The sequence below is a fragment of the Sander lucioperca genome, chromosome 8, assembly GCF_008315115.2.
Source record: "Sander lucioperca isolate FBNREF2018 chromosome 8, SLUC_FBN_1.2, whole genome shotgun sequence".
In the NCBI taxonomy this organism is placed as follows: Eukaryota; Metazoa; Chordata; class Actinopteri; order Perciformes; family Percidae; genus Sander; species Sander lucioperca.
The window spans coordinates 10,443,395-10,456,643 of NC_050180.1; the positions used below are offsets into that span (position 1 = coordinate 10,443,395).

The following is a 13,249-nucleotide window of genomic DNA, read 5'->3' on the forward strand; positions in this document are numbered from 1 at the left end:
TGTGTGTGTGTGTGTGTGTGTGTGTCACACCGTTCCTGCTTTTTATTGTCTCAGTCCCCTGGTGTTTAACCTGTCTTCCTGTTCTGGTGAGGTTGCATGTGTGCTGGAATATAATTCTATTTCCATTGCTGTCACAATGTCAATGGCAAAGTATAGTAGTGTGTGTATGTGTGTGTGTGTGTGTGTTTGTGTGTGTGTGTGTGTGTGTGTGCGCGCGCGTGTGTGCGTGTGTTGGTGTGTGAATAATGGGTGGTCTAGCAGTCATTGAGGTAGGGGAGGATACACTCTGGAAATCTAAATCTCATAAAGAAAGAGAGGGTGAGAGAGGACGTTTGAGGGAATATATTCAATTCAATTCAATTAAGTTTTATTTATAGTATCAAATCATAACAAGAGTTATCTCAAGACACTTTACAGATAGAGTAGGTCTAGACCACTCTATAATTTACAAAGACCCAACAATTCCTAGCCTGGTTGACACCAGACCCTTCTCAGTTATAACTGAGAGTGGGTCTGGGAAAGGTTCATTGACAGTTATTTCCAAAGGGACGTCACCAACGGATGCTGCTCAAATGCCTCTGGGTGCATTGGATAGTCCAACCAATCAGACCAATGATCCGGGTGACGCTGCGCTTCGGTAGCCGTCATGTTAAATGTAAACAAAAAGCTGCTCGCCGTCGCTGCGCTATCGTCGTTGCGCTATCGTTGTCGCGTAAAGCCCGCCTCAACGGTTGTGATTGGTGTAAAACCCGCCTCAGCGGTTGTGATTGGTGCCTCGATTTTGGGGACATTGGAAATGGATTTGAATGGGCTCTTCGCCAGACTGACTTGCAGAGCAAATCTCAAATTTGCCGGAAGTTCGTCAGGGTTTACCCAGGCTAAACAATTCCAGTAAATCCCCCAAGAGCAAGCATTTAGTGCGACAGTGGCGAGGAAAAACTCATTTTAGGGAGTATGACCTATATATCTAAAGGTTACAAGAGAAACCTACTCTTCTATACACAAACAAATCATGCTTTTGAGCAAATAGACAGAACATTTCAAATCCAATGAGAAAGTGTCAGAGAAAAGCCAAAGCCCTCCACTGTGGAAAAGTTTGAGCAATCTGAGCTATTTAGTATAAGACATGTCCCTGACCCTTGAGTCAAAGACGTTCAGGCTCCAAGTAATTGACATGAATGACCCTGACTGTCTGAGCTGTTGTTAATCACTGCTGGCTCTGTGATCTGGTGTAATCCTCCCAACACTAGAGGACACTTAAAAAAAATATACTCCTCAGAAACATCTGGAATAGCATTTTGAGGGCATCTGTGGAAAAAAAAAAACACACGCTAATGCCACCTGATACTTCATTTTAGGCTAAAGTTGAAAAAACTAAATCCAGCACTTTTCTAGATAAACTGGGTGATTAACATTTCAAAATTGTAAGTAAACAACAGTTGTTGTTTAAAGACAACAGTAGGACGATCTGCAGGAGTCAGTGCAGAACAAAGAAGAATTGTAATGGTAAAAATCTTCAACATTTATAACATTTTTTACTGCTCTAATAAGCACACATTTCCATGGTCATTGGCTGATATAGATATGTTTCACCTCAATGCAATGCCAACGTGTGTCTGTGTAAGTAAATACTGTGACAGTGATTTTTTGTGTGCATGCATTTGTCTAAGAACCCTGCTTTACTCATAACTCCACTGACAGTGATGTCTTTGATCTTCGAAATTTACATTTGTATGGAAATCTTGCAAAAACCAATAAAAGATAAACCTCAAAACACCCCCAACGTATTGCCCATGTACATCCAATACTGTGCATCCTCATTAAGGTGTATTATCATTAAGTCATATGGCATGTAACTGATGACAGATGACGGCCTTGCTGTTGCCTTGCTGTTAGAGGAGCACCTTCTCTAAGAGGCTCCGACAGCTTCGATGTCGCACGGACTGCTACAAGAAATCATTCCTACCACAGGCAATTCAACTTTTTAACACTTCATCACTGAGTGTTAGATAAGACTCTTAGACATCACAACTGCACTAAGTGCACCTTGCACAATAGGTTTATCTACAGCTTTATCAATACTAGTTAAACAGTTGTGCATTTTTATTCCCAACTTGTATATATTTTAAATTATATGTTCTTATATTCCATCCTATTATTATTTCATGTATATTGTATCCTATTATTTCATATATATTCTGTATGAGTGCTGTGTGTCTCATATTTTGCTGCTGCAACACTGGAATTTCCCATTTTTTTGGGATCAATAAAAATCTATCTATCTATCTATCTATCTATCTATCTATTTATCTATCTATCTATCTATCTATCTATCTATCTATCTACCAAACTGCAGCCCTTTCACTCACATCAAGTCTCAATTCTGATTTGATTATGTGGTAATTAAAGCTATGAATGAAATAGGGAATGCTAATAAAGGACAAGACCTGAATCATTGTGTTATGTTGACGGTATTTGTTTTTGGATGTGGGAATGAACAGAAGCCAAATCAGCCAAACAAAATGTGTGTTTTTCTGACTTTATGATGGAATTGAAGAGAATCAGATGTACAACAAAGCTCATAGATAACTACACTGCGTGAAAAGCCTGCCCAGACCACATGACACAGCTAAAGAAAAAATGAAGTTATAAAATATATGTCTGGCCGTGTGAAGCCTGCATGGATGACAGTGGTGTGCAAAATGGGGTGACACTGCCTCCTGCTGCAGAATGCAGGAACAAAACCACCGTCATGTTGCTCTGTTTTTTAGTCTGTCCACTCTTCTTTGCTAAAATGCATCACCTCTGGCCTTTCTTAAGGGGTTTCCCACTGTCAGTATCTCAAGTATCTCCTTCTATCTATTTTTGGTTCAACCTTGTATGCTTGATGTTTTCACTATCTTACACCATGACCCCTGTGGTGAGAGACACAGCCATGACACTGCTCCAAATCATTATAGCGACCCCAAAAACAGAGGCGTTGGGAAGGGTACCACTGTTGAAGGTCTTTTCGTGAACGTATGTGATGATGGAGAGAGCTCCTGCGTAGGCCTCCTCGCAGGCTGGCTGGATCTGCTCCTCTGGTAGTAAGTGGCTGAACTCACCTGGAGGATCATTAAATAATACCAAAATATTACCAAGTAAAAGGCATTACAGTGCATTATGTTTGGCTGATTATGTATATGTAGAGTACACTTTACTGAAGTCCATCTCACCTTTGTCTCTCAGCTCAAAGGTGTAAGAAAATGGGATGCCAATGAGACGAGCCCAGTCGCGGCTTGAGCCTGAGTTTGGATCTGAAGATTAAAGGTTCACAATGACGCCAAAAGGCGATATGAATTTCAAACTGTGGCCTAATTTGCCTCGCTGAATATTGTTTTTTATTTAGGCTGCTAAGGATAAGAGCAACAGAATGACGTGTTAAAGTGAGTGCAGATCCGCCTGTTTGTTAATAACAGTTATTCAGGACAGGACAGATCAGGTCAGCTTAGTTTGAGTCTTACAGAGGATTTGTGGAGATGTTCCTACAGTGTAGCCCATTCCATGAACCTTCTTCATTTTTGCTGCTGCTGCCTCGCCGACTGAAACCTGCACAGTTCACCAAAACATTCAAAATACCAAATAAACCATGTGCTCATATCAAAGAAAAGCAGAGATGAAAAAGGTCTAACATACTGTGATACAAATTCATTGAAGCACACACACACACACACACACACACACACACACACACACACACACACACACACACACACACTTACCAGTTCATCGTAGTTGGGTGCAGAGATCTCAGGGTGGCCATATGGCAAGAGTATAAGTTGCCCAGCAGAGTGGATGGTGAGGAAACACAGAGTCTGGTTAACCATCTTACCTAGATACAGACAGAATAAACAAGTGATTAATATCAAGATGACATATCAACAGTGACTTCTTTAAGGCACTACCCCTAAGTGAATGTAAAGAAAAGTGTAGCACTGCCTACGTAAACTTTCAGTTATACACCAATAATGTTTTTAAGCACATGTCTATTTCATGACATGATGATCAGCTCAGGAATGTATGTGCTAAGTACAATTCTCCATTCATCAATGTACTTGTAATAATAATGATAATAATAATAATAATAATAATAATAATACAAATAGTAATGCATTGTTTTTAATGTAGTTTAATTGATAGATGGCAGTTACCAACAAAGTCCATCACAGCCTGAGCCTCTGGCTCTGACCCTGGTGATTTCCCACAGTAGGTGTTAGCACAACTGTCAAATGACACACCAACCGCTGAGGAAAGACACAACATCAAGTACATATTTGTGCTAATTTGTGATAATGTGATAATATCATGAACAAACGATTTGTTTTTCAGGGGAGGACAGTCTCGAAAAAGATATGGCTGTTTTTACAAGGCACTGCCAGGCTCATCTTTAAAACATGTTTTCTTATGTCAAAAGTAATTATTAATGTATAAATATAAAATGTGACTTCATAGAGAAAGGCTCGTGAAAACCAACATGTTAAGTGTCAGAGGGTTTGAACCATGTATTAGTTGTATTGTGTGGACTTCTAGTTTCAAGGAAAAAGAAAAAGATTTGATTTGGGAGCATTCAGTGGTTGTCACATTTTTTAATAGAGCAGTCTGACATGACAACATACAGCACTGAAATTAAGACATATTCAGCTGCAAGGGGTATTTTGGCTGACCTACATTCTTTTTTATCCTACACATGAGTCACTTTGAGTCACTATTCGCTTGAGGCAAATGAAGACTAATAAGTCATGTTGTGATTCTTGAAATCATGCAACTCACTTCCCCAGTTGGCATTAAAATTTCTGTTGAGGTCAACACCATAACAGCTACTGCCTGGAGGAGGGGTTGAACGAGACTTTCTCCACAGTCGAGTCTACATGGAAACAACATGCAGACAGCGGTGCAGTTGATTAGTAAGATAATTAATGAAATGTGACGTTACAGTATACTCACGTCTTTGAAACAAAGTAATTATAATCCTATCAGAAAAGTGATTGTACATGAAATGTAATTAAGAACAATAACGCCTGAGAAGCACTCACGCTGTCATTGGCCCAGGTGAATATGTATCCATCCACATTGATCACAGGAGTAACATAGATGTCAAGGTTCTGCAGCATCTGCTCCAGCTTCTTATTGGTTTTATATGAGTTCACAATCTGAACAAACGTTCACATGTCAGAGTTAACTCGCTTGGGTAAAATTGTGTATCATTGCAGTTACTCTGAGTGTACAAACCTCTTTGACAAACCACTGGCAGAAGGCAGGAGCGATCCACTCCCGAGCATGGATACCACAGTCCACCCATATAACCTTCTTCTCTCTGCCCTCTGGGTTTTCTAGTCCCAACTGGAGACACACAACATGACCCGCTTTGGGTGAATGTAAGATTTAAAGGTGAGCTATTCCACATGTTGAAATACTGTCTAAAGTAACTATGGTATCTTTATAATTACCATACAGAATTGCCTCCGTCTTATCATGTTGTTTGAGATACAGAAACACCACACCAAAGTCACTTTGTACCAAATTTCAATAACTAAGGAGTAAATCTTATTAGCGTATGCACGCAGCATGCTTGTACCGAGATCTAATAATGCATGTGATTGGCTATCTGATGTTACATGTCGTAGAGGCATGCAGGAAAAACACTTTGATACGGACAGAGACTCGTCTGTGTGTGCTTTTGTATTTTGAGAGGACTGACTACAGTGTGCGTCACATAGATGTAAAGGAGCTGAAAAATAAAAGATTTGTACCGTGTTGTGTAATGTTGTGATTTCTTTTTGTTAAAATGGATTTTTAGAAAATTTTTATTGAAAAAAGTATCATTAATGAACCAGTATTGAATTCACGGTATCGGTGTCCAATATTTTTAAACAATATCTAGCCCTACACTTTGGGAGGATTTAGCTTTGCATATACATAAATATTAATGACTATAGTTCATATCTAGTTTGACATGTAGGATTACATTATGTGAAGAATTCAGCAGCTGTGTCTGTCATAGCGACTGTGTTGAATACCTTCAGTAGTGTGATATTTCTCTCTTCATAAGTGTGTCCGTAGACAGCAGAGGAGACCAGCTCTGGGTTCCCTTGCTTCACATCTTCCATCCACCTGTATATCTGCATCGCAATTTAACCAGTGTGATAATTCATTCTGACAATGGTATTTATAGTTTTATTTGGTCAAGGTCCATCTGTAATCTACAATGATTAAAGTTCACATCAAAGTCAACAAAAGGGGAGTGAGACGAAAACCAGCAAGATTTTTTCATAATAAAATGTACTGTTTGGTTATCTTGAGCTCTAAATAGACTCTAACCTCATCCATGGAGTGATATTTGGAGTAGTCATAACCCTGTGTTGATTCCAAACTCTCCACTAAACTGTGAATTAAAAAGATAAATCGAGTTATGAATACATGTGTATTTGCATCGTTGTAAACTAATTATTAAGTGCTTGAGTTAGACCTAAGGGCATGCCACCCTTTTAGGACAATGTCAGGTATAAAGCTGTGACTACATACAGTGATCCCCACAAATACATTGTCATCACACAAAAGTTGATCTAGATTCAGGGTGGTGTCACTTTGTTTCATAAATGGCTGAATGTATATGATTCACAAACCACACTACTAAACAAAGTTAAATTTGCACAGACAAACTTAAGATCAACACAACAGCAGAGCTCACCTGTTAGAAGTCTCTAAAACACCGCTTAAAATCAGCAGGAACCAACCAAGTATCCAAAATGTTAGAGTCTCCTTCTCCATTTGCTCGTTCTCACTTTTACTTTTACAATCTGCTCACTCAGCAGTGTTAGGCTACTGCTCCACACCCTTTTGTAGCTCTGCAGCACAAACTAACACTGCTGTTAGTAACATCCAGTAGTAGAGGTAAATTATTTATCAGGTGTCGCCTTGGACCTCAAGTCATCATCTTGACAAAATCATTTCCAATTTTTACAGGCCCACACAGAGGTAAATGCATGTCAGATATATGGGATTATGCAAGAGACAATTCTAAATCAGTTATTTATTAACATTTATGAAGTGTCACTAAAATCATATAACAACTGATGTCACAAGGTAGTAGTTCTCTTTCTTGCGTGTGTTAATCTTAAACACTAAACGCAAACACTCCTCATGCTTCTCCAGAAACATTTACAGTAACATCACCGACTACAAAGCAGGCAGTACATGATGGTACAATTCCAGCTCTAGACTACAGGTTGTGCGGTGAGCCTGTGTTCTGCAGCGATAGAGCTAGAGAGCTATACCTCTCCTGCTGCATTCTGCAACATCATGAGTTGCTGAATAAATGTGCCATTCATCCCTGAGCGGTTCTGTGTGTGTGTGTGTGTGTGTGTGTGTGTGTGTGTGTGTGTGTGTGTGTGTGTGTGTGTGTGAGAGTGTGTGTTTGTGTGTGTGTTGTTGTTGTTGTCCCCTGTTTGCGACTCACGTGGATAATGTAATTGACAGCGGCTCTCATTCAGGTCAGGATAGGCACAGGGAAAGGGGGATGGACACAACAAGTAATATTGCTTGGATAGTTCTCTTCGACATTTGCAAGTGAAGACATTTCAGGTTGGAAATATTTAGATTTTGTTAGGATTCTGGAGGAAACCTGTTGGAGGAGGCGTGATTATTTGGGGATTTTATCAGGGAGGATATATTTTTGATTGTTGGTTGTTTTGGAAAGGGCCAATGGGTGCCAAGTTTACCATCTGCTGCTGTCATTACTATCTGAAACACAACAGGGAAGAGAAGAATGCTATTTTGTGGTGAGAAACACCTGACAGACACGATGACACCCTAAAAACTTTGCCTCTAATCCTGCTTTTAAACCAGGTATTTCATCTCATTCTTCTTCCTTCCCTCCAGTATGCGTGCCACCGCAGCATCCACACAGCCAGTGCTGTTATCCAGTGAGTCCAGCGACAGTGACGCAGAAGAGGAGAGCCTTTTTGGGCTCCAGCCTTCAAGAAGGAGGCCACGGAACAACCAGCCGAGCCAGAGGAGCACTGTGGATCGGTGGGCATACACAAACAGACCCTGTGAGTCTCCCATCAGGAGAGGATCGGACAGAGAGTTACAGGCTTTTATCAGCATGAGAGACCAGGCTGACCAGGCTACAGAGGTGAGAGAAAGGGTGTTGTTGTTGCATTTAAGAAGCAAAAGACACCATGTGAGAGGGAATTATCATTTCACTGTATACTTTTTTTTTTTTTTTTTAAAGTGACAAGTACTAGCATTTAATCTAGGCAGGAGAAAAATATGCCACCATTATTTCATTATTATTTATTATTATTATTATTATTTAGATATTTAAATTTGCCACGTCATGGTTGAATGCTAAATGCTCTTGAGAATAACCAGGCTTTTATTGTATATGTTTAAGATTTAATTGTGACTTAGATTAGGCTAAATTATAATAATTATAATTATAAATAATTGTGATTAACTAGAAGAAATGCTTTTACCATCCAAGGTGTTAATCTGTTTCATTTGTTCAGTTTAAATTACATTCTTTTGTCAATTTTACACTAAGCCATTTTTTCTCATCAGTTACATCTGGAGAAAGATTTACTGCATTTCCTCATGGCAAGAGGCTTTTGGAAATTCCTCATAGAGCAGTACCAGGAGGTATTACAGTAATTCAGTACATGTGTTCCACTACAGCTATCTAATGTAATTATGCAATAAGGGGAGAGGACACAAACAGGTGGCTCTCAAAGAAGCCTTTGACTCACTATCATGTTGACTCGCATCAGTAAATGAACTTGACCTAGACTCCTAAATAACTTCATACATAATCACATCACATTAGAGGAAGTTAACTTGATTCTGGTGTTGCCAGAATCATGAGAGGTGAAGCAGAAAATAGTTTACTGCCACACACACACACACACACACACACACACACACACACACACACGCACATACGCACATACGCACATACGCACATACGCACATACACACATACACACACACACACACACACACACACACACACACACACACACACACACACACACACACACACACACACACACACACACAAAGTTACTGTATGTCTATAACCCATTCTAACTCTCTAATAAACAACCTACAGTAAGTTACTGTGTTAGAAGTATTGGATCAGTGATTGAGTAAGTGAATAAAGTAGCATGTCTCTTCTGTGTGTGTGTGTGTGTGTGTGTGTGCACATGAGGGGTTCGGATAATGGTATCTTTGAAGGATGATCCCTGCAGCACATAAAATACCCTTTTCCTCCATTTCTCTGCAGAGGGAACACATTCAAAATGTCAGGATCCCAGTAAATCTCTACTGAGTGACTGCAATCTGTGAAGCACAGAGTTTGAGTTTGGTAAACATGTGAGCAGCAGTCTCCGTGTAGAGAATAGCAGGCTGCAGGACACAGTGGGCACATTGTGTTAATAAATTAATTCCTTAATGGAGATGTAGGCCAACAGCCTGGCTGGCCATTCAAAGAAAATATTCACTGAACCATTCCAAATATGTTGTGAGACTGTTTTTAATATTAGGCCAAACAAACTGAGAATTGGGTCTGTTACATTAAAAGGTAATTCAGCACGGGGGGAAAAATCAGCCCAGTAAATAAAGTAGAACATGCCAGTATGTAACCTCTCTGCTTTTTGTAATTTACAGTTACAGTTCTTATTATGTTTCTTGTTCAGCATGACAATCTGTTAAAACCAAACCTGTTAGGTTATAAGTGTGCAGTTTTAAAAACATTTTTTCACACCAGAGATTTTGACTTGTCATAGTGCACAGCTGTGACTAATAACATTAATGGTGGCTTTGTTCCTTTCAAGTGTCCCAGTAAGCCATGACACTAAAGTGTGCCCAATACCAAGACCCTGAAACTGAAGCAGCTAAATGGAATTTAGTCATCATTAACGTTGTTATTTACACCTGTGATTTTCCTGCATGTCAAAATATCTGCTGTGAGAAAGACTGCCAGTTTTGAATGTTTCTTTTTCTTAAAAAATAGAAAGAAAGTGACATGTTCTATAAAAGACCCTACACACCTACACAGGTGTTTTAAAGTGCCCATATTAAGAAAAAAAACATTTTGTGTCTTTGGTGCTTCCACACGCATACAAACTTTGAAAAAAACACATCCATGCTGTTTTGAATGAGATACGGTTTCTGAATGTGTCCTGCCTTCAGTCTCCAGGTGAGCTGTTCAAAATCTGCACGGCTTTCTACGTCACTAGCCGAAACGAGGGGCCTAGGGGGCTAACCGTTAGCATGCTAGCGCTAGCATGCTAGCTCGTTCTCAATGGCAAAACACTGCTACAACACACAAATTCACCCTCATCTACAAAATAAATTGTATAGAACTACTTACATGTCCCTGGTCTGCAGGTATTCCACGCAAAGTTGGGTTCCCTCACCCGTTTAGAAGAAGTCTCCCGGCTAATCCTGCCTTGTACAGGCCGAAGTTGGAGAAACAGCTAGCTAGCTCATGTAATCCTTAGCTAGCTACTGCGCATGTGCGACTGACAACAAAGATGTTACAGAAGTTGAGCGGTCTCACTCTGTAGCTAAAACAGAGACCTGACAGGGTGAAAAGAGGAGCTGCAGTAATGTGCAGTACAACAAAAATATGGTGGTTTTTGAAAATTAAACCATGTAAACCTATTCTGATACAATGTCAAATTACAATTATGAACCGGAAAATGAGCATAATATGGCCACTTTAACTGATTCTGCTCAGCTTGCAGTTGGGCCCCCAAACTACTGTATATTGGCCACATAGAAGGATAAAGCTGTAACTTCCCTACCCTAAAACGTGAAACCAAACCAATGGGAGGGTCAGAGAGATGTCAATAAAGCCCAGTCAGTACTGTCCATATTGAGGAGGTCTAATCAGGCAACAAAAGTGAAAAGCCCTGTGTGGGTGACTGTCAGGCCTTTACTGTAATCAATAGTAACGGTCAGGTATACTGTACTTGACCAAATGTGTCTCACAATGGATGAAAATCATCTACTTATAAACTACTTATAAGTTAAAGATACCTATTGTATGATATGTCTCTGTTTGTGTGTTTGCTTATAGGAATGGGAGAAGCTGAATTATGACATACACACTTTACGCTACGCCAGACGGGAAGTCAGATCTCGATGGAAGAAAATCCTGCTGCTTCTAGGTGAGACACTCTAAAATTGGTATTCTGTTCAGTTAGTATTTGCTCCAGACCATTCAACTCAAATCTGCTATATTCTGCTGTATGCTCTGTTGTCAGTATGTGATCTACCCTTCATCTCTCTGCAGGTTATCAGTGCGAGGTGGATTCCTTGCTGTGTGTGAACAGACAGAACCGCTTCAGCCGAGATCAGGAGCATCTGAACAAAGCAACTGAACTGTTGAAACAGCTGCTGGACCACACCTCGCTGTTTCCTCCTGAAACTGAACACCAGAACACATACCTCTGTGTCATGGTACACATACACACACACACACACACACACACACACACACACACACACACACACACACACACACACACACACACACACACACACACACACACACACACTCACTCTCTTCCTCCATCTGCATCTGCCAACCCTCCAATCAAACGTGTTTTGTTCTTATCATGCTGCCTCCATCTTTCTCTCAGGACCGCCTGGTGTCACTGGACAGTGCTGAAGACTTTGTCAGGCTGGCCAAAGAAAAGTATCCCAAGAGAGTAGGCTGAGAGACAGTGACAGAAAGAAGACGGCATAAAGGCTTGGAGAGAGGGTAAAGAAACGTTGAAACACTGTAAACCATTTTACCACACTCTTATATTCATTGAATTGTAGAGGAAAATGTAATTCTAATGGCAAATTAAAATACCTTCTCTTTGACATGTCCTGTCACCTATTGATTCAATTAATTGAAATCCACTGTGTATTGGTAAGTTTCACATTTGTTGTTTACACCAGAGGTTGTCAACCTTTTTTCATTTTTTTAGCCAAGGACCCCTTTCAAGATACAAAACACCAGGGACCCTAATGTATATCCCCTGGAATGATTTGACGTAGCCTATTTTTTACACCTCTATAGTTTTGGATATGTGAAGGAACAACACAAGAGAACTGTATTAGAACGATATGAGACATGCATTAAACATATTTACAGATTAAGTTATAGATTTGTTAGATTAGAAGTAATCTCTGAACTATTATAGATTTAAAAATTGAAATACTATTCCTTGAACTATGAAGCCTTTTGTAATATAAATATATAATGATATTTTAAATGAATGCATCTGCATCTTTTCACAGACCTCCTTGCAGAGTGCCACAGACCCCTTAGAGAATCACTGGCTTACCATTCGTAATGCTGTATGCAAACACTGTGCTTTTAATGTATTCATTTTCTTTTAAAAGTAGAAGTTTCACTCTTCTAGCACTTCTGTTGCACTGCTACACTGTTGCTCAGCTGGGCAGGATTGCCCTGATAAACAATGTTATAGTTGTTTAGGTGTTTTTTTTTGGGGTAGGTATTGTAGGTATAAGGACACTCAATTAAAAAAAGGAGTTAAGAAATCCTCTGCAGGTACAAATATGTTTTTGGTGTCTATATTAAATATGAGACAATCCATTTAAACGTCTTCCTTTATCTCGCCACAAACATCTTTAACATTTTTGTTGTTAACTGACAATACTGACGAGAACAAACTGTGTGTTTTTCTGGTTTAATCACATTGTCACTAATAAAGTAAATTTGCTTAGTCCAGCTGGATTTGCTCATTCAAACATACTGTATTTGGCTCAGTCTACCACTGTGTTAGCCGCTTCATCCAAAAGGTGGCAGCATAATGCTGTAGTCATGTTCTAGTGGGTTAATCTGGAAGAAAAAAAAGAATATACTTAGTTGGAAATGTCTGTATCACAAATGGGGTAAAGCTTCATCACGTTATTTAACTCACATAGTTTCTTCACAAAAATTAAAAAGAGATTGTATTTTCATTTACTGTTGAAACAATTTTGTGGAATGATGAGGAATATAGTTAACCAGTAACTGAAAAAGAAGAATGTAAGAATACAGTGCACAATGTCAGTATTGCAGTCTATCCATGGGAAATTAAACCTCCCTTTCTTCATTTTCTGAACATCCCTTTCTTTAACATTTCGGCAGGATGCAGATGAGATCGTCTCATCTTGGCTTTTGAATAACTATCAAGAGTTAAACTGT

The 13,249-nt window shown here is 39.5% G+C and overlaps 2 protein-coding genes across 6 annotated transcripts; one reads left to right on the forward strand and one right to left on the reverse strand.

Annotated features, from left to right (window-relative positions):
* Positions 1 to 2,509: 2,509 nt before the first annotated feature.
* On the reverse strand, positions 2,510 to 6,942 carry LOC116037786 (carboxypeptidase O-like). 3 transcript variants are annotated; one of them, XM_036004656.1, is made up of 11 exons: positions 6,728 to 6,942; positions 6,358 to 6,424; positions 6,057 to 6,158; positions 5,269 to 5,379; positions 5,073 to 5,189; positions 4,810 to 4,903; positions 4,191 to 4,283; positions 3,762 to 3,871; positions 3,504 to 3,588; positions 3,216 to 3,296; positions 2,510 to 3,104 (listed from the first exon to the last, which is right to left on the reverse strand). In XM_036004656.1, exons 1-11 carry the CDS (start codon positions 6,805 to 6,807, stop codon positions 2,902 to 2,904), a joined length of 1,143 nt encoding a protein of 380 aa, XP_035860549.1. In that variant the 5' UTR covers positions 6,808 to 6,942; the 3' UTR covers positions 2,510 to 2,901. The 3 variants fall into 3 exon arrangements, with proteins under 3 accessions (XP_035860549.1, XP_031137675.1, XP_031137676.1); XM_031281815.2 differs by having other exon boundaries at positions 6,358 to 6,421; positions 6,728 to 6,941; XM_031281816.2 differs by lacking the exon at positions 6,358 to 6,424 and having other exon boundaries at positions 6,728 to 6,811.
* A 562-nt stretch (positions 6,943 to 7,504) lies between these two features.
* Positions 7,505 to 12,790, forward strand: LOC116037790 (melanoregulin-like). Of its 3 annotated transcripts, none has more exons than XM_036004625.1 (6): positions 7,509 to 7,620; positions 7,736 to 7,817; positions 7,918 to 8,173; positions 11,123 to 11,213; positions 11,339 to 11,505; positions 11,688 to 12,790. In XM_036004625.1, the coding sequence occupies exons 2-6, from the start codon at positions 7,741 to 7,743 to the stop codon at positions 11,763 to 11,765; spliced, it is 669 nt and encodes a 222-aa protein (XP_035860518.1). In that variant the 5' UTR covers positions 7,509 to 7,620; positions 7,736 to 7,740; the 3' UTR covers positions 11,766 to 12,790. The 3 variants fall into 3 exon arrangements, with proteins under 3 accessions (XP_031137680.1, XP_035860518.1, XP_031137681.1); XM_031281821.2 differs by having other exon boundaries at positions 7,509 to 7,605; XM_031281820.2 differs by having other exon boundaries at positions 7,505 to 7,817.
* Positions 12,791 to 13,249: the final 459 nt, after the last annotated feature.